General features: G+C 42.4%; 1 protein-coding gene across 1 annotated transcript; it reads left to right on the top strand.

The window, feature by feature from the left end:
- The first annotated feature begins 975 nt into the window (after positions 1-975).
- Positions 976-19,531, top strand: LOC121623552 (protein FAM222A). The gene is made up of 3 exons (XM_041960866.1): positions 976-1,059; positions 9,478-9,646; positions 18,150-19,531. Exons 2-3 carry the CDS (start codon positions 9,517-9,519, stop codon positions 19,529-19,531), a joined length of 1,512 nt encoding a protein of 503 aa, XP_041816800.1. The 5' UTR covers positions 976-1,059; positions 9,478-9,516.
- Positions 19,532-20,985: the final 1,454 nt, after the last annotated feature.

The raw sequence follows: 20,985 nt of genomic DNA, 5'->3' as shown, positions 1-20,985 counted from the left end.
CTAATAACATCAACGCTGCTGTGAAAATGGCAAATAGGCAAATTGCATCAAGCTCTTATCCTGAGATATATCTATGCTGAAAGACAGGATTCATAGTAAAAGTAGTTCTCTGTTTGCCCCATTAGTCATGAAATGATCATTTGCATGGAAAAGGTTTATGTTTTGTCTGTTATGCTGTAGCCCCAAGAGATGAACCTGTAGTCGCCACAGATGGTTGATTTTTAGTTGGGTTTAGGCTCAACATGCTTCTGTAGAAAATATAAGGCGGTCAGTATCACCCATGACTCCTTTAGTAATTTTTGAGGCTACAGTTTGTGGTGCTGGATTGTATTATAGCTATTTTTGTGTGTCCCAAGACTGGCACAGTGTGATTAAGAGCACTTATTCAAGTACTGAATTTTAGTTAACATTTGAGGTATTACTTTGAGATCCAATTAAGAGTTAATTTAAGCACTGCTGATTGGCTGAGAGTTTGAAACACATCTTCTGCACAGAGCGGATGTGTAGCTTTCTTAATCGATCGGACGTGCAGGAGGCAAGATGGACCAAAAAACGTGCATTTGTGAAGAGCAAATAAATCAGACACTCTTCTCCTTTAAATTTTTCCGCGAAACAGCAACGTGCTTACTTTGACAGGTTTGGCATCACGGCAGCGGCCGCCTTCTCTTTCATACGATTGGCCGAGCCGTGGGAATATTCAAATACAGGCTTGATTGATTGGCCTAGAGCCGGTTTCAACAGTGAAGGGGACTCATTTCCATTCCGACATCACCCTCTGTGGCACACACTGCTCGGTCGGCAGCCGAGATGAGATGTAAGCGGCCGCACGGAAAACACATTCGGTGAAATTATCTTAAACACGGGTGTTGAATATGTCGAGGAATTACAGTTAATGGAGCCGGCTTCATCCATGGATATATCTCCAGAGGTTTCCAGTGCGCATCGGGAAATCAGTGGCGAAATCGCTTTTGCAGAGGAAATACGCCTTCCGAGCAGGAGAACAACCAATCAGCCGTGGCGAACCAAAGATAAACAAGCCTTATGATAAGACAAAACTCTGTAAGACATTCATTATGTTCTTTATTTCCATCCTAGTGCTTAGGGAACACTGTGTGGGCTCATGGAAGATGTTTCTCGGTGCATGAAATGTTTAGTTTGCCCTGCAGTTGTACCATCTTTTCTTGTTGTAGCTGTGTAACTATATGACAGAAACAGAGTAAGAAAAATATTTAGGGTTGTAAAGGTGCTTCAATGCATGATGTCAGGATCCCTGCATTGATTTTGGGTCGACAGCGCTAAAGTGGTGAAAGATGCCCAGTGCGCACTAATGGATAGGAGCGTCTCGCCCTTACTATATATCACTGTCCTGCTGTTGGCTAATGTGTATTTATGTGGGCCGAATCCAACTCTGAGGTTTGTGATTTATATTCACTATACAGAATAATTAATTTAATGGTGGATTTTTTTTTTGCATAAAGCGTATTTAATAGTTAAATATATCGTATTTTAATGCGAGTTAAAGACAAGAAACATTTGCCGAACAAACATTTGTAGTTTCTAAATGTTTTTTTTCTCCCCTCTCAAAACTGTTCTCATCTTTCTCATCCTCAGATGGCATCTTTGTTTGAATGATGGCTTTGCGCGCAGTGAAAGGCGCTTTGTATGTCAGCATCTCAGTGGAGACGCGAAGTGCTTTGAAGTATATTATCGGTCATTCCGGGCCGCCTATGAAGGTTTCCATTTCTATTGTCTAGAAGCCGGAGGTGGGATCATCGCACCTCACTGCACCGGTGGCAGCCGAGGTTGAAGGTTAGCCGCAGCAGAGGGGCCTATAGATTATTGGCCAGGTGTGAAATTCTACCCTGCATGCTTTCCCTGCTTGTGCCAGATCCTTTATTACCCAGAGACATGGGATGTTACTGCTTCCCACCAGAGGCACAGAGGGAAAAGCCTGCAATTTGCTGTTTTTATTGTCCTCCTCTGTTTTTTTCTGACCAAAAGAGAAAAATATGTCAACCCACCCTTAGCTTTATTCTTATTCTGAGGCTTTCTTTCTTATGATTTCCTATAAAAATGAAAATCATGACATTGTGGCCTTTGATTTACCACAGCGGCATTATAAAAATTTTAGTGCCTCATGCCCCTTTCATCAAAGTATATTGGTTGCCTTCAGTTACTCTAAAAAACTCAGTCTGAATACTTTTACTTTGCCAGTGAGTGTTAAGCGCATATTTTTCATGTCATATAAACTAGACACTACTGTGTTTTTCAATTACAGAGTGTTAAATGTAACTATCCTTAATGACATATCCATATTTTGGCTGTTTATTTGAATTGTGCTTTGGGCCTGAACTTGTTCGAGAGCCTTGTAAATTGCGTCGTATTATGAGCAGTCAATGTGCAGGTATCCCATGGGGGTTTCCCTCTGATCTCACATCACACCCCAGCAGTAATTCCAGCTCCGTGAAGAGAGGGGATTTGTCATTTGGCTGCCTGCTTCCCTTTGCTTTCTCAGGAGCGAAGCTGAGCTCTGATTTATTGTGAAGTTTCCCCAGGCTCGCTCAATCTCCATGCCTACCGAATTACTGAATGGAGGAAACGGCTCACCACGAGAATGACCTTTTCTTGGATGGCTATTACCCAGGCCAGTACAAGGACTGATTAAGGTCATGTCTTTTTATGCCGTGTCATCCATAGCTTCACATGCGATGCTAGTTGAGTGTACAGTGGGTTTTATGGTTAGGAGACCGAATGTTAAGATGATGCAAAATGACTTTGAAAATGTATATGCATCCAACCTCTCTGCCTGTCTGGTAAGAATGTCAGTGGCGTGGTTGCTTAGCAGTTTCTCTTGGGCACCCTTCGTAATCACCTTTTTATCTGCAAAGGGATGTCATGTGTAATTACAGGCAGCCCGCTATCTTTTGAAATCTGTCTAATTGGTCTTTTCATTCTAATAGGATGAAGGGGGTAGTGAGACGGGGGTTAGGGGTGGAAGGTTAAGGACTGGGCCTCTGAGGTCATTGGGGAGGGGACAGGACTGCCAGGGTTTTTTGGAGCTCCCGTAGTCTTTATTTTGTCTACATGATCGGGCCTATTCATTACTTCAATTAATGATGAAAACCGCCAAATTGCAATTGATGCATCATCATTTGCCCTAAATAGAAATGCTGTTAGATGATGACATTTTTAGTTGGTCCAGAGATCAAAGACCTTTTTTTTTTCCCTAGAACATCTTGATGTTTCTGTGATGCGTGGTAGAGAGCGTATCATTAGGTTATCTCCCACATTAGAGACATACGGGCAGCATTTTCTCTACAGTTTCTAATGAGTTTCATGTTTGCTTCAAGATTTTAATGACATGATGGAATCAGTGACCCTTACAAGTCTAACAGTAAAGTAAACAGCCAGATGACAGGGCTTGGGGGGGAAAGGGGGTTGGGAGGAGTGTTTGTGTAACAGTCAATTTTTTTTCTCAAATTTTTGTCTTCTATGGTTTTCACAACAGTTGACGAGAACAGGAGCTGTAGAAATGATTCCATCCATGCCCGAGCTGACAGATGACAGACAGATGTCTACATTGAATATAAACCATAGTTTAATTCTTTTGAAAAAGAACTTCTCTTTCCACAGAACCCCTCTGCTCACTCACCATCTGTTATCTTTGAAGTCAAGCTTTTGTAAAGGCTGGACAGCATACCCATAGCTCTTTGACAGCGTGTCTCAGTGTGCATACTGGGATAAGGATAAGATAAGGCTCTGTTTACCCTCTAATGCTACCTTGGCATTGGCCAGACTTTACCCCATGCAGTGTGTTTCTTTTACCTTGGCACCATCTGTGGGCAAGGGCAGATTTGGGTCAGTCCAAGGCTTTCTACTCCCTACCAAAGCTGTTCGCCAAGATAAGACTTAATTGTGCAGCTTTGGATTAGTGGCTGAATTTGTTCTCAGCATCTGTAGACATAAAAAGTCAGAAATACAATTTTTCCCCAAAAAAATCTATGTTCAAACGCTGAAGTACAGCCTCTTGTCTCTTGTGTTTCTGTATTCCCATAGATATGGTGTTGTGTAGCTAAACTATACAGTGTGTATCTTTTACCAGCCAGTTCCTCTTGGTATTCTAAGGCATTTTGCACAAATGAAAGCTGGGCAGAGAAAAATGTGCACATATAAATGCCAGATATTGAACAATCGTCCATCCAATACTGTTCTGGAATACAGGCTAACACAAGTGGCCTATTTCAACTCCAAAGTAAATGATTAGTTGTTTGTCAAAACTGCAAACCTCACAGACAAATACGTCACGCCGGCTGTAGCTGTGGCTGAAATCAATGGTGCAAGCTCTGATCCCAACCAGTTTGGCTGTCATTCATTTCAGACCATTTGTTGCTGCAGTGTTTTGTGTGAAATTCCACTTCAAATATTGTTAGAGAATATATTGATAAAGGTGATGTGCATTTTTTTCACTGAGTCACAAGTGTTATGTGTGACTCTGACTGCAGGGTTTCTTTGCACAGAGCTAAAATGTGTTCTTTTGTTTAAAATTCTCACTTTGTTAAGCTTTTCATATGTAGTTTATTTTCATTTTCAAATAATTCTAGCTAGATGGAGTAATAATAATAATAATAGGCAAGTCACTAATGGTGTACAGGCTAAAATGAGTTGCTGAATGCTAAATGCTGATTGATGTAGACTTCATATATATTTTAAAAAGGCATCAGCAATCGGATTAATTGCTACGGATAAACTCTAACAGCTTATGTACAAAATGCTTTTGGCTATAGATGCATAAGGAATTTTGATCAGCATGTTTGGAAAAACCTCATAGGGAGGTGGTTGAACATGCAGGCGGAAAGTGCTATATAGAGAAATATTATAACAATCGCATGTGAAAGACTGCATAGGATATTACATGTATAAACACACGTACTGTATGTGCATTATGTGTGTCTTTGCAGTAGCGAGGAAAATATGTAGTTAAGAGTCTGTTAAGGATTGTTAATGAATGTTTGTTGATGACCTGTGTCATTTTTAGCATTTTCAGACCTTTGCCCTTAGCTTTACGGCAACACAACTGTCTTGTGATGGCTACATGAAATTTTGCGCGAGAGAAACTGAAATGTTCATGTTTTTCACAGACACGTAGCCATTAAGGCTGTATGATTTACACCCAGCTGAACGCTCTGGACAGCTGTCTGAATATTGCCCAGCGATTGTATTTGCATAAATTTTGTGCTTGCGCATGAATTGTATAGGAAACGCTTTTTAAAACTGTTGTAATACCTTTTACAGGAGCTAATCTCAATGGAAATGAGGCTCATTGTTATAAGCCGCAGGCCTCGAGTGTTCTCGCAGCGTAGAGCAGAGTGGCTCCGGGTTGTTTGGTTATCCTGTATATGAACCTTTGTATCCTCTTTTTCTTTTCCTACAGAGAAGGCGAAGAGAGAAATCTGGGTCTCTCTTATGTGCTGCTCTGATACCAATTATGCAAACTATTATAGAATTTAACCAGGCCAGCTCTTATCGGCTAATCCAGAAGTAATAGATTCTATTAAAAATGTATGAGGGGGTTGGGGGGATCTGTGTGTGTGTATGTCTGTGTGTGTGTGTGGAGATGAATCCAGCAGCTGCAGCAACACTGCTGTCTAATTCTGTCTGTATGTCAGACCGCTTGTCTGGTCTCCATTACTTAGACAGGTTCCCGCAGTGCCTACCCTGAAGATGGTATAAAAGCTATACGTAATATACAATTAATTACACATTAAGTGGCTGGTTATCCATGGGCCATGGCATGTTCATTCAAAGAGAGACACTGCTTTCTCTCCTCTCTAATGACCGGTTGCTCTTTGTTAATCATTTATTTCTCCATATATTAACCTTTCCTTTCCTTTCTTTTCTTTTCTTTTCTTTTTTTTCCGCTTTTGTGCTCTGTCCCTTTTGCTCGCCTGCATTTTCTGAGTAGAAGGAAGTAAAGACATTAGCATAGCACTCACATGCTAATCCACCTAGAGAGTGAAAAGGGTGCTCGTCTTAAACCTTTTTCATTATCATCTAATTATTAACTGAGGATTCTGGGAACTGCTAACAGGAGCTGAGATGGCTCGGGTAGGGAGGGAGGTGTGTGTGTGTGTGTGTGTGTCTGTGTGTGTGTGTGGCACGTGCGCACGTGGGCGTGTGTGTGTCACTGTGTACCCTTTTTCTTCTGTGCGTTTCATGTTTGTCAAGCGGGGGGCTCTCTTTGCAATTTGCTTCTGTCTTTGCTCTTACCCTTGATGCTGCACGAAGTCATAAAAGACTCCAGAAGGTCAGACACATGCTCTTGTTTGAGCCCTTGTATAATTTAAGGCTTTTTCTTGCTTTGATGGATATTCTTTTGCTGCCAAACTGTTACAGCCAAACAGGTAAAAAGTAAGCAATGGCACATTTTACGTTTTTGTTTAAACATAGTAGTGTATTTTCTGGGCAATCTTACGTGTCAGCTTTATTATCTCAAGAAATGTGATCCACATAACCTGGATCTACCCGTCAAACTGAGGCAGCCATTATAATGTCTCTCCATCACTAGCCTCATGGCTCTTCTATTGACCTTATCTTCTCACAAGGTTCCTTGTCCTGATCCCAGGACAAATGACTCTATAGAAAATGAAGCATTGTGCACCCTGTCAATGATGAGGGAAGAGGCTTGAAAAATAGATTTATTTGCCAAGACATTCTTATCAGAAAACCATGTGGGGGCAGTTTGATAGACGGCAAAGCACAAGGTCTTTATCTCCGCGACAAGCCCTCGGTGGTCCACGTCGTGCTGCTTATCAGCTGCAAGCGAGCAGCGAGGATTAGACATCCTTGCAGTTCAAACTTTTTGCTCTTTTTCCTATTATGCATGTTTGAAAAGTCCTTGAAGACACGAACTTGTGAAACACGGGAAGTGCCAAAGTGTAGGCTGTGGAGGACATGTGAGAAGCGAGACATCTGGTTTATAACCTCTGTCATGAAGTGATGAAAACTTGGGAGGGAGCAGTACTGACCATTATGCTAATAGAAAAGATCCTTGACCTTATTTGTGAAGTTGAACTCACTACACTATAGAGAATGAGATTCTTGATGTGACATTGTAAGAAAGTGCAAGACATAAAACTTTTTTGTCGAGCAAAACATTCTGTGAAGGGCTGGAGAATTGGAATTGCTCGAGAACTTAGCCCAGATAGAATCTTGCTTTCTGGGACCCCTTTGATCTCATATCTCTCTTCCCCCTTTTTCGAGCAATTCTTCTCAAGAGCGAGGAGGCATAAGCTTAAGTTTTCATAAAATCTCTTTCAATTTAAAATTTAGATAGCAGGATGAAAGAAACCATCATTACTTGCACTTAATGCACCATTTCTAGCTCCCTTTTCTGCTTTCAGCAAACTTTTTTTTTCTTTCAACCACTGCTGGCCTCTCTTTGAATTATAGTGCCTTCCTTGATATATTTTATTTCAGCTGCAAATTACGGGAGTAATGGAAGGCATTCCAATTCATGTCTCATTTTCTGCTAGTGACGGGATTTCCCTGGAGATACCTTTTCCCCCTTGTGTTCCTTTGCGTTTTCAGCACCTCCCTCTTGACAAATGTGTGGTAATGGGAAGGGTTGTTGTGAAATTGCCATTATTTTCCAAATGGAATCTGACCATGCTGAGGCTTTTAGCTCTTCATATGTGTGTGCTCAGATGAGACAGGTTGCACTGAGCGGTTTGAAGTGGGCTTGTCACCGAGGGACAGATGTTGAGCGGAGGAGGGGAGCAGGTACACGAGGAAGGAAAGAGTGAGGGAATCTTTTTTTCTTTTTTTTCGGCACCTGAGTAAAATGAAAGCCACTCTGTCTCTTCTTTTTGAGGCGAAGGTAATCATGTTTCTGCAGCTCGTCACTGAACACTCTGTTCTGTGGTTGACTTGCTTTAGTTGCCCTCCGCACCCTGAGGGAGAAATGAAAGCAAAAATCCAAAAGAACCGCAAAATCTGAAAAAGAAAAAGAGGCAGTCTGACATGCTGCAGGCTCATATTAGCCTTGTTGGAAACTACTGCATTGTAATAAAAGAACAGTTGCATTGATTAACTATTAATAATCTATAAGTCAGTGGTATATATATTTATAATATAATGTTGTTTTTTTTTTGGAGTTGTCTGCCTACAAAGTACCTGATTCACATACAGGAAGAAGTATTTTACAGTAGCCCTAGGGTTTTTGAGATTTGCAGTGCTAGCATTCAGGTTTGGTGACTCTTTCAGATAATCAAGAGAATGTCAAATGCGATTATCACTGAAATATGCCCTCAGTGCCTGTCTTTATCTTCACAGTGATTGCTTCAATCAGCGCAGCTGTGGAGAGGCGCCTTCTTTTTCAGACACAGCCGCTCATTTCCTCTGACAATACTTAACTCTGCAAACAGCACAGCCCGTTTTAGTGAGTGAGTTGCGTTTGGCTTTCTCTGCTGATCAATACGGCCATAAATTTATAGAAGAATAAACGCAGGTCACAGAGATGGTTACAAATTGAAACGCGCAGCCTGAGGCTACACGAGGCCTTTTAAATGATGTGTGCGATTGCAACCGACAGGACAAGGTTGGTAACGGGAAAGAGCCATCATAACAACTAGGAAGAAGGGGAAGATGGAGCCGTCATTAAGTGATATTACTTTTTTGAATGCGCAATTTCAGCAAGAGGGGCTCCTGAATTTTAATATGGTAAAAGGACCCATGTGGTTGCAGAGTTTTAGATATGCGAGCTACTGAAGTAACGTGGGAAATATATTTTTGAAAGAGGAGAGCCTCCTGTGGGGTTTCAGTGTTCTCTACCAGCCAGCTTGCACTTTTCTTCCAACATCAAAACTGTCGTTTGATGCAGGAGTTTGAATGTAGTACGTATAATTTCAGGTTTTTCCCAAACTTAAACTTGGCATTTATTTCCTTTCAAGTGGTCCCTGAAACTGTGTGGCCTGTGCAATCACAAAAACTTTAAAAATCAGCACAAGTGAAAACAGAACTGGGGGGGTGATCAGTTAGTCTGCAGTGAGATTAAAGGTTTTTGAGCTACGCTAGTAGATGCAGATGTTGGTTTGTCAGTTGGTCTGCCAGTTTGGTCCAGACCGGATCATCAAACAGTTTTAAATTGAAAGCCACGGAATATGACACTGACATTCATAATCTCCAGAGGATGAAATCTACTGACTGGGTTGATCTCTTACTTTACCCACGAAGTTGTCTTTTTTTCTGTGAAATGTCTCATACCAAAATTATAATCTATTGTCTATTGTGAAGTCCACAAAATGAATTACAGTCCCATTAACCCTAGTTATGTTCTAATGTGCAGTTAGCTAATGCTGAACATTACCTGCCAAATATCAGCCTGTTAGCATGCTAAAGTGCTGCTAGTATGGCTTTGTTGAATCATCTTCTTGATGTTGGCTAAACAGCACAAACCTGTTTTTTTTCCCTTTTTTGTAGCAGGTTTCCCCAGGCTGTGTGCAGCCCTAGTGAACTATCATGCTGGCCTGTATCCAGAGGCGGCAGAATCTCTCGTCGCAGCTTCTCGCCTGCACACCCAAAAGCCTCGATGTTCCGCCGCCGCCATTACTGCTGTCAGTACCACCACTGCAGACGTGCACCCACAAAGGTGAGTTTATCGTGAGACAGGTGAAGCCATTTTGCCAGAGAGGACAGGCATCGAGTATGATACAGATAGCCTGAAATAGAAAATACTCATAATGACTAGGATCTTGGTCATGTTCCTGAGTTAGTTCTTAATCAGCTTGACCTTGTCGCTTCCAAGTGCACGTAAAGATCATGCATGGTTTTACCGGTTTATGTGCTGAGATTTCTGCTGAATTAAAATAATGGGCTTCATGATGATGATGAGGCCTGTTAATTGGGCTACTAATCAGCGTGCTCCTGCAGTGCAAATGTGTGCAGGTCAAAGTGGACTCTGAAATTACAGAGTTAATCAACTCTCTCATACAGGGTTACTAATGATGTTCACATTTTTGCAGAAGGTGCTCCATGTCAGTGGTGTTTGACCTTCATCTTGACTGATTACACTGCATTCATTGAAAGGTTGAGTGGGTGTCTTTGGGACTAACCTGGACTGACATTCATGATTAGATTTCTTTCAGCTAATTGATTGAATGCGACATGTTTGCAGATTTAGCTCTTGGTCTGATGCTGCTTTCCTCTATATAGGTTACTCGAAATCCATATTATTTGTGCGGCGCTCCCAGTTGCATAGTCTTTTTCTTCCTGGACAGCTAGATTCACATAATGAGATCATAGTACCACAAATGAAGTTATTCTGCTGCGGTTTCCTTTTCACGATTGCTTTAACAATTTGCTGATGCCTTATATTTCTTTGCTGGGTCTAGTTTGAAGCTATATTGAAGATCTATAACTACTTACAGTTTAATGGTTTTGTTGGATGTGTGTTGCAGTCAGTATATAGCAATAAAACCATAAAACCTCTAAAATGATTTGGTCCTTTAAAGATGTTTTAGTTTTCTTTATGGAATAGGTGTTGCATTGTTTTGGGTTGTTAATGTTTTAAGCCTGCGGTTTCATATATTTAATGTGTTTTATTTGGACCCATGGAAGGATTGCTACCACACTGCAGAAGCTAACAGGGATTGTTTTAAATGAAATGAAATAGAACAGCTCAGACTGTGGTCTAATAGAAAGCAAAAGTGTGCAAATATTGACCAATAACATTTTGTAAATTCAGATTTTTGTGGGACAGAATCACCACAATTTGACTATCAGTGTTATCTTCTATGACATATGTGCACCTTTGTCGGCAGAGCAGGGCAGTGGTCAGGATAATCTTATCTGACTGATTGTGTTGCCAGTTCATTTCTATCAGCCTATGCACTCTCATAAAGGATACCTTTGTTCATTCACCATGAAATGTCCTACTATACAAAGTCTAATCTTCCGTAGAGTATGCATTACATAGTAGATATGGAAATAAAAAGCAGACAGGGCCCGACATTATTCTCAGATTTAATGACACTGTAATTCAGTGAGAGGTTAACCTAACACCTGCACATGCACACAGGTGTTTTCACTTAATCTGGATAATTAGACCTCTTCTCAAGTTGAAGTTGGGTGAAACCAGGCTTGGAGTTTTCTGAGGCCATTAAACTCCACATACTTATAAGAACTGTAAAAAAAATGTTTGATCTAACAGGTGCACCAAGACTAAAAGGAAGATGTCAGTCAAGCGCAGTGTATAAAGATTCAAGATTCAAGATTCTCTTATTGTCATTGAGCATGACATGTCAATGAAATTAAATACCCTCACAATCCTGAGATGAGGTCTAATCAGCCAAAATAAGTGAGTGTGGCGGTGTGACAGACTGTGTAGTTCATTCATAAAAAGCGTGGATGCTGTTTTGCATTATTATTTCTCCCTTTACTCGTAGTCAAACAGTGTGTAACTAACTGTAAGATCCCATCTCCGATCTTTCTCCCTCTTTGTCTTTTTGGCCATTAAATATTAATTGGGAATCAATGGTGCACTTGTCTGCTAAACGCTGGAACAGAAGGGCCTAGTTTGCCTCAGGCAGAACCAGGGGTGCATTTCTCATCCTGTTTACCTGCAGGGCCTTTTCCTCCCCCTTCAGTTTTATGTACTGCGACTATGCGTAGTGCAGCACCCTCCAGCTCTAGCCTGACATTTCAAGCACGACCACAGGGAATAGACTGCTGATGGGAGCTCAGTCTGTGTGGCCCAGGCTTCTTCATTAAATGAGTCGTTGTTGGATTGAGTTAAATAGGGACCGCCTTTAGTCGCTGCAGCGCTTTTGAAAGCCATTTCCATTTTTAGCTATCAATAAATGGAAGGCACAGGACATGAAAGCTCTCAGCCACACAAACCCATGTGAAAGATTTCTGAGTGTTAGGAATTATGTGACGAGAGTGAATGAGAGCCGTTCTCTTCCCTGCTATCTCCGCTTGAAAGCAGGGGCTGGAAATGCTTTTTCCCACGCTGCCGGCCTGTGCTCGGGTCGGCTTTGAGTGGGGAAACTTTGCCCAAGCTGGGCCAAGCGGCACAGAAACAAATGAGGAGTGACACTGGTGCAAAGGAGTATTCGCCGGAGCCTCTTCAAGCACACATAACTAAGTGTTCCACCCTGAGGTTACTCTGTTCTGTGAGCACCCTTCACGTAGAGACTACTGACATGGAAAGAGGGAGGCTTGTGAAAATGGGCTGAATGAGTGTCTGTATTTTTATTTTTGTGTGTTTGCAGAAGAAGGTCGTGACTAGAGAGGTTAGTGTGAGTGAGATTTAAAAGCATATGTTCTGGTGTCAGCATGTCCTGTGTCTACTTTTTCCACTTCACCCATCTCTATCTAGTGGTCCTCTTTACTGCTAGGTTGAATAAACCACACGGAGGCATTAACTGGCAGCCTTCTTTTAACCCCGTAGGAGATAAATATTAATGTCTCTTTCTATAATTACATTGACATAGGAAAAGCTGCTATACTGCATCCTGGACTTTAATGTAAAAGGTGCCATTCAGTGTAGTGCAGTATAGATCAAACCAGAGCTAAAAACAAGTGAATATTTCCCTTAAATTCATCAGGTGGCCAAAAACATGAATGAATGCTGGTGTTTCTGCATGTCTGATGGATGTGTTTTTTTCTGACACATTCACCATAGAGCTGCAGGAGTGTTTTCAGAATTGCCTCAGCGTTAATTAACACTGAAAGATAGATAATGTAACAACCATGCAGGTTTACGTCATCAGTTTTAATTATTTCAGCTTTGTTTCTGAGAATCCTGTTTTTAATGTTAGTTTGGCATTGCAGACAGCCCTACACACTACAATACCCATGAGCCTCAGCCACCATTGTTATGGAGAAGAGCCATAGCTGCGAATCGGAGTGGTAGCAAATTCGGTAATCTTCATTGTTGCAGTTGGCAGCAGATCATCAAATTCATCCTAAATTTACTGAGAATCTGATCCTGAAATTATGCTGAGCTGCAGATTGTATTAGCAGTTTTCTCAACAACATAATCCTTGGCTTGCCGCCACCACGAAAGGCACACAAAACAGACTTTTAGCTTCTTCCTTCCTTTTTATGTGCCCCTATCCCCTTTTTTATGTGCCCTCCAGTGGCCAAAATAGATAACTGAAGCTTTAAACTGCATTGACTGAATGTTTGAAGTGTGATGGAAATTTTTGCATATAATGATATAAATGATGCCAAATGAATAAACGTGATTTGGTTTCAATGTGTGGCCTGAATTCAGAAGCAACGTAGCAGCTTGCTGTTATTGCTCTGTCTCGGCAGTCAATTGCAGAGGCTAGACTCAAAGAGATGAATAAAGTCAGGGCCAATTAATTACATGGTTCTAATGACTGGGCTTATTGGGCCAACTGGGTGCATAGAAGAGGTTGTCATGGTAACAGAGACATAGGTTTTAAATGCATTTTGAATGTGCTGAGCTCAGTCCCTGGTTATTAAGGTAGGCCAGAGTACTTTACATCTCGGGATTATTGGTGTGGTAAACACGTATCTGCCTGCTGAGAACCACTGTTCTGTTAGTAACTGCCAGTTGTCAGTGGCATGTTACTGCTGAGGGTTTGAGGCTCGTAAACATGCTATCTCACAAAAGTGTTCACGATAAGTCTTCAGCATAACATCAAAGGCCTGTGGGATTCTTGCCTGGCAGCTCTGCCAACATGTATGGATATTAACAAGGAATAATTTATGAATGTTAAGTTTTATCTCGTGGGAATTGTATGTAGTGGTCATTGTAATCATTTCCTTATGTTGGCCCTCTGGGTATGTGATGGTTGGAAGCCGTGGTTTTGGAAACGCAATGAGCTTTTCCAACTGCCGTCTTCAGCCCTGCCTCTGGGGCTTGTTTTGCCCATAAATTAGTGATTAACTCAAACCGCTCCAAAACAATGAGGTCTCCGCTCTAATCTGGGGGGAAATGGCTTCAAGTGTGACCACGGGAAAAAGATTAGCCAGTTAAAAGTGGCAGAAAGCATTGAGTGGGATTGTATGGGGGTGGAACCAGGGTTATGAAAGACCATATATATATACCGCAGTATGATAAATACCCAATGTTTTATCCCTCCAGAATATTTTTATGCTAATATTTATAAAATTTTTAAGTCACAAACAAACATGCACACAAACACACATAATAAATTGGGCCTGGTGGTGATTGAGACTTTATAATTGGCCCCCCTTCCCCGACTGTTTCTTTCCATGCATGTCCCCTGCATGGAGAGAGGAAATCAGGATTAGGTGTTTCCTGTGAAAGTGTGCCAGTTTCACTCAGCATGGTGCCACAACAGTTGAGCAGCATGTTTAATGTTCGGAGCCCCTTCCGACTGAGAAAACATTCGAGCCCGACTAGTGGGACCATTAAATCTACCAATCTAGGGTTGTAGATGCATCTCACATCAGTGTCATTATGCCGGTTTTTGAGGAAAGGAAAAACACAAGCTTTTCAATCCTATGTAACCTACTTCAATCGCGCCTGTCTAAAAAGAAGTTGGGGGGGGGTGTTAAGGGTCAAAGAATTAAAATTTGTAAGCACTGCGTGATGTCCTCAGCCAAGGTTGCTTACGAAAAGTGGCTGATGTTATTTTCTGTGCTGTGTTTCGTCTGCCTCTGCGCCTGTGCTCTCTGTCAGGGCTGCAGAGTGAAACAGCGTGCAGTCTGCAGGTTCAGGGTGATTAAGTGCTTAAGGTCAGACCGCTAATTATCTCTCCGCCATTCCTTACCTGACAACACACGGCTCGCTTTTCCCCGTTGTCATGTGAACGGCCTCATATTTGTTTTCATTTCTCATCTTCATTTTATACCGCTGGATTTTGTTGTGTGACCGACTGCAGAGCCTCTCGGTGAAGAGAGGCAGGAAGCCACGGCACAAAGAAAGGTGTAGCTGACAGTCTAAAGGTTGTTTTTGTAAATTCGCGAAATTTAATTCCTAATGTCTTTTATTTGTATTTGTAACAGACATAAATAAATTAATGTCTATGAGCTCTGAAGAGGTAAAACTCTTTGAAAATCATCTTCTGTAATCATGGCGACCCGTCACAGTTATCTTGTGACCTTAGGCTTTTTGTTTTTGCCTGTAGAGTATGCAGACCATTTCTTCTGGCCTCTGTGCTGATTATGGACTAAAAATTAAACCTGCATTAATGCAAACCTACTTGAAGAACAGCATGGATAATCTCATCTCCTAAAGGCAACATAGGCTGATTAAAGAAATCACACATTACTCAAGCTACAAGCACACAGCTGTTTTGTAGCTCAGACATTTTCCTCTGTTGGGTGAAAATATTTACTAATTTACTGGCTCATTAATTTTTGTGCTGCAGTTCAAATGCCTGGGATTTTAAAAAAACTTAAATAGCTGAATGTATTTATTGTAGCCTAATAATAAGAAGGTTGAGGGAAAAATACTGGCTTCATTTGTGCATTTTTACTTGTTTGTTTGCTTGTTTTCAGGATAAAGTCCAAAATGAGCTGGAAGCGGTTGATGCACATGTTTCAAACATGCACAGCAAAAGCTCTGCACTTCATGCTTGTCCCGATTTTTGAGGGTGCAAATGACCTCTCTGGTCACCTGCAGAGTACCGTAGCAGCGATACTTCATGCACGTCGTCAATTATCACTTTCGCTAGTCTGCATGGGACCGCATGTTGAGAGTTTGGGTGAGACAGCAGCCTCCACACAGTGTGCTTTTGCCTTCTTGGCACCTTCAGAGGGAAACTTTAGCTCTCACAGTGCCAGATTGTAATTAATGGACCACACGTGTTAGGTACTGTTTGGCTTGGGTGTGTTTTGCAGGAAGGTCCAGTGAAATGAGCAAATATTGTGAAGAATGACTTCAAGATATACTTTTATTGCTGCTACCACATGCTTGGAGAAAGCCACTGCTGAGTGGGGAATGTGATGTGCTGTGCTCACTTTACAGCCATTTAACACCACTGATTGGCATTGAAGTCCTCAAGACTGAGACAACCGCCTCTGGTTGTAATTTAGAGCAGTTTTAATGGTGGTCGTGGTGTTTCTGATCTCAGCTCTGACTCCACACTATCCAGCAGTTGGGTTTCTGTTAGGATCAGCTAAAATTACACCCATTTTCAATGCATATGTCACACAGTAGTGGTCTTCAGATGATAAAATTTGTGAATGCAGAGTGGGGAAGGCCTGTTTGCTAATGAGGTTTCCATAGTGCCACATTAAGGCAGCCGCAGTGGGAAGTGCAGCTGTGTTGTGTCTCCATGGCTCTGACAGGGCTGTAATCTCTGGACTAACAATATCAGACACCCTGTGAAGACGCGTTAGCATTCAAAGTGTTTGAAGTGTTTGTGGAACAGCAAGCCAGTTGCAGCATGCGGGGCTTGACGCTGGCATTTTACCGAGCGATTAAAATGCTTGTTTCGCCAAATTATCTATATTTGGTTATTGAGCAACATTGTCCAAAGCAGAAAATAGACAAGTTTTGTGTCAATGCTGGTGCGCGTTCCACATGAGGATTTATTATATTTCTAAACGTGTCATTGCTTCTCATCATCTAAGCTGCTTCCAGGTGGATACGAATCATTTAGTCTTATCATTTATGGTCATGAATATTCAGCTTTCAGCCAACGGCCAGAAATTGTTAATGTGGCTGGTTTCCTCTTTTTCCACAAGTAGCATTGTGGGAGACCAGAGAAGAGAGAGCTCACATCTTGACATTGTATACCGTTTAAACACCTCTCCAACATCCCAGATGTCATGGTTTTCTATAGCAGCGCTACACTGTGATACATAATAAGCAGTGTTTTGCTTTGTTGTATTTCTCTGTAGAATTCATTCATGCTCCTGGCACCATGGTGTGCTGTTCCTTCTGCTCCACTGGGAGATTGCTGGATGGATTGAACACTCCACCTTACCTCTTTCCTCCATTTTAAACACCCAATTTATTTCTTTCATGAGATGGATCTTGTAGATTGAATCATTTTCACAGTCGGGAGGCTCACTGTGGGCCTGAAATGAAATGAACTCCCAAATCAATTTCAAATGGGAACAACAAGTGAGCTCTCCCCTGCATAGCTGGAATTGGTTTTGTTATTGAAAATGAAATGAAGTGTTGTGTTTTTATTTTTCGTCCTTTTTATTGCAGATTACAGCCTTGTTCTTTTGCCTGCTATGATTTCCACCGACTTCAAAGCCTGATCTGGGTTAATTTCGGCGCCTCTTTTTATGTCAGGAATTCCATAAAAGTGTCACTCTGAAAGGTGGCGGTAATTTCTACCAGGTGATTTATTGTTTTTAAATGGGGCGCCTTTTCCACCTTTCCTTTTGTCGCTACGAGTTAAGCAGGCATGAAATTGCCTGAATAATAGTGTTTAAATCCAATCTTAGTTTGTCCCGTCAGCTTTCCCGCACACATTTCAATCGGCGGCGCTCGGTGATTTCTCTTTTTCCATCTGCATCAACTTTTCCTTGACAGTTTAGGCTCCAAGCTTTTACAGTGGAATCAGTTCAGGTTCATAAAAGCGTAAAGTGGAACAAAATTTCACAGGCAAACCGGTGATGCTCGAATGATTGCGGGGTTATTGAGAAACAAACAAAAGTGAGGTGTGGAGCAGCTGGGAAGAATGTTAGCATTTTGGCAAATCGCCAAAATGTTCATCAGTGTGCTTAGAAATTATTAAATGTGCTTATGCTAAGGTGTTTTCCAATCAGAAAGCTAAGAAAAATTTAGTCTAAAGCGCCTTTTTGGAATTCTAGTTACTACAATCAGCTTCCACTTGGCTGCTCCTGCTGTGGTTTAGCTGCTAAATGTCATCAAATGAATCTCATTGGAGCCATTTCAGTAAAATTAGGTCCTCTCTCCTCTGCCGTTGCCACCTCCCGCCTTTTGATTTCCCAGGGTAAGCTAATATTGGGTCGAACTAAGTCTGAATTCATTTTATTAGGCACTGATCAAACAATGCTGGAGGTGTTTCCCTCCTTGAAATCAGTTAATACGACATGTTGACGCCTGCCGTTATTCCCTAACACGGGCTTGAGATGGGCAGGAAGAAAGACAACAGAAAACACAAGATACGAGGTTTGTCTGGGCTGCCTCGAGACTAATCGCTTGTTTCTGTCTGCTTCCTTCTCAGGCGAGTCGGCCTCCATGATTTCTCGGTACCCTTCTCCCGCAGAGTTGGATGCTTTTGCCCAGAAGACCGCCAACAGCCCACTGTCCATCAAAATCTTTCCATCTGACGTCCGGGTGCCACAACATAAACAGCTTAACAAAACAGTGAACGGCTTAGACACCACAGGCCAGCGCTGTAGCCCCTATTCACACCCGTACTCAGGAGGCTACCAGGGTTTGTTGGCCATCGTCAAAGCTTCTGTGGTGGTCAAAGGTGTGGTGAAGAACTCTGAGGGCAGGAGGACTAAACATGCAAACACCCAGACCTCTGTGGCACCGTATAATAATCCTCTGAACAATGGCTACACAGTCAGACATGGGCACAAGGCCTATCATATAAGCTCATGTAAGCCCCCCGATGTTCCCATTGAGACACTTTGTTCTAGCACAGGGATGGCCTCCGGAGATCAGAGCCGGGCCCCCCAGTCTGAGCTGGCAGAGGTTCAAAGCCTGATGAGGCAGATGAGCAGAGTTCCCCACAGCCAGGCCCTGCAGCTGGGGGGAGAAGCTCGAGCCAGCCCCTCTCTGCAGGCCGTGGCGGCGGTGGCACATTCAGACTCAGACTTTGTCCTGGGAGTGCCGCCCCAGAGCAGTCTGGCATACACGGGAGCAGTGATACCTACACAGAGTGCAGACATAGCCAAAGCTGGGTACTTGGAGAAAGGAGACTACACAGTGTGGCGGCATAAACATGAAATTCAGCAGCCCTATCAGCAGGGAGCAGTGAGGATGTACAGCGTGAGTAACGGTACTCAGGGGCACAGAGCAGCAGAGGCTGGCCAGCCTCCTGAAACCTGCCTCCCTTTGAGGTGCTCCTCGCAGCTGTCGTATAGGCCGCATCCTGCCAGCGTGGGCGCGGGGCAGGAGCGAGTCAGCAGCTCCTCTGTGAGCCGTGCCGCCATGCAGGGGGAGTTCTCCGTCGGACAGTACTTTGCCCCTCTCTGGGACGGTGTTGTGGCCACCCCTAATAGCGACTGTTACACTCCTCAGGTGCTGGCAACGGGTACGTGCGCAGCCAGGCCCAGAGACCTGGGGCTCTCCCATCCCCATCTCCACCCAAACCGCCACCAACACCACCAGCACCCACAGCTCCACCCCCATCTCCCTCCTCATACCCAGGCCTACAGCACAGACCAAAACCTCTGTTGTGGGCTGCCTAGTTCTAGCCTGTGCCACGCTGCAGTACTTAGCAGCAGCTTGCAGTCTCTGGAGTGCCTCATCAGTGAGATTCACCCTCCCTGCATCAAAGAGCGCATGCTGGGCCGTGGGTACGAAGCTGTGGGGATGCCTCAGCTGCTGGAGCACCACCAGCAAGCCCACATCCAGCTCCCCGTCTACAGATAAGACGCGGCGCTGCCACACGACGGGATGCAGGAGTGACAAACCCTTTTCTAGACGATGGAAGTGTGTCAGTTTAGACGTCTATGAGAATGAGACATGCCTTTTTAGTTTGTGCATGTACTGTGTATTTGTGGAAGGCTTTGTGTTATAAGCCTGAAAAGGAAAATGATAATCACGACTTAAGATACAGGTTTATCTTATGGACATTTCATGTTTTATTTTTATATCTTAAATGGCCATCAAATATGCCTGCTGTTCCTCATTCAACACTGTTGCTGAGCACCTAATCAGAATTTCCCATCACCATTTGAACATGAACTGTATATTTTGCAGGTGATTCCTCTGTTGGCCTTTACAGAAATAGAAACTCACTGAACTGAAGTAATCATTGGTACCCTTCAAAAAACACCGACTTGAATCTGGGAAACGGTTTTTGTGAATATATTGTATATTTTTACATAAATGGCTCCTTATTTCAGCGAGAACGTTCCTTAATTATTAACTGAACTCTTCTTTGTCTGCTGCTTTGTTGTGGGCTTTGTTTTGGCCACTTTTCAGTGACATGCGCAGCGTCCCAGCTTCTGCCATATGATGCAAATTTCCTGGCTACCGTAAGGGCGAAGCGTTTTGCTCATTTGCATACAAATGTGAATATATTTTTTTTTGTTACGCATACATTCAAGTTATTTAACATCGTAATTGATTTAATGTAGTGATGCTCAGCACAATGTATTAGGACTGTTGCATATCCAAATCAACACTGTGGCAATTCAGGCCAAGTAAGATGTGCCCTTTGGTTGTATTTTTGTTAGCATTTTTTAATTTTAAAAGGTTGTGTGGACATTTTTCTTAAATGAAATGGGGTTTTTTTTGTCTTTGGAAGGTTGTGGCACTGGTTACACAACAGCTGGGTATAACGGAGTGCCACCTGAATCATTTACAGTATCCTCTTTGTAGGGCTATATTATCTCTGATGGTGTGAGACGTATGACTGAGTAGTTCTTTGTGTGTCTGCACTGGTTCTGTAATACTATTTATTTGTCAGCCTGATGAGTTATATGGCAAACTGTCTCTATAATTATAAAGTGCAATTATTATATATGAACATGTGAGCACTCTCCATGAAGTATGTTGTTGAAATAACTACATTTTGCAATGTATGACCCTAATCCCTCACCCGTTTTTTGCCTCTTCTTAATAAGGATTGTCAAGTAAATGAAATTTTCTAAACCCAGCAAATAGTTTGTGTTATTATGAATCATTAGTTATTATCTGCCAGACATGCAGCTGAGAGGACAGTTTTATTATATTCATGAATGATAAACTAGTTGCGGAAAGATGAGACGTTTTTCTGGCTTTATTGCAAAGGGATTTAAGGCTGAACCACCAGGCAAGTCTCTTTTTTTTTCCATAGATCTCATTTTATTAAAATCTATCTTTTCACTGGAGGCTTGTAA

This window comes from Chelmon rostratus, chromosome 19 (genome assembly GCF_017976325.1).
Source record: "Chelmon rostratus isolate fCheRos1 chromosome 19, fCheRos1.pri, whole genome shotgun sequence".
NCBI classification, from domain to species: domain Eukaryota; kingdom Metazoa; phylum Chordata; class Actinopteri; order Chaetodontiformes; family Chaetodontidae; genus Chelmon; species Chelmon rostratus.
The sequence above is the reverse complement of the archived record's forward strand: the minus strand, read 5'-3'. Positions and strand labels throughout refer to the sequence as shown.

Excerpts from the sequence above, each read along its gene's own strand:
- LOC121623552 (XM_041960866.1), top strand. The coding sequence starts at position 9,517 with ATGCTGGCCTGTATCCAGAGGCGGCAGAATCTCTCGTCGCAGCTTCTC. Across the intron at positions 9,647-18,149 it reads GCAGACGTGCACCCACAAAG|GCGAGTCGGCCTCCATGATT; the intron begins GTGAGTTTATCG and ends CTTCCTTCTCAG.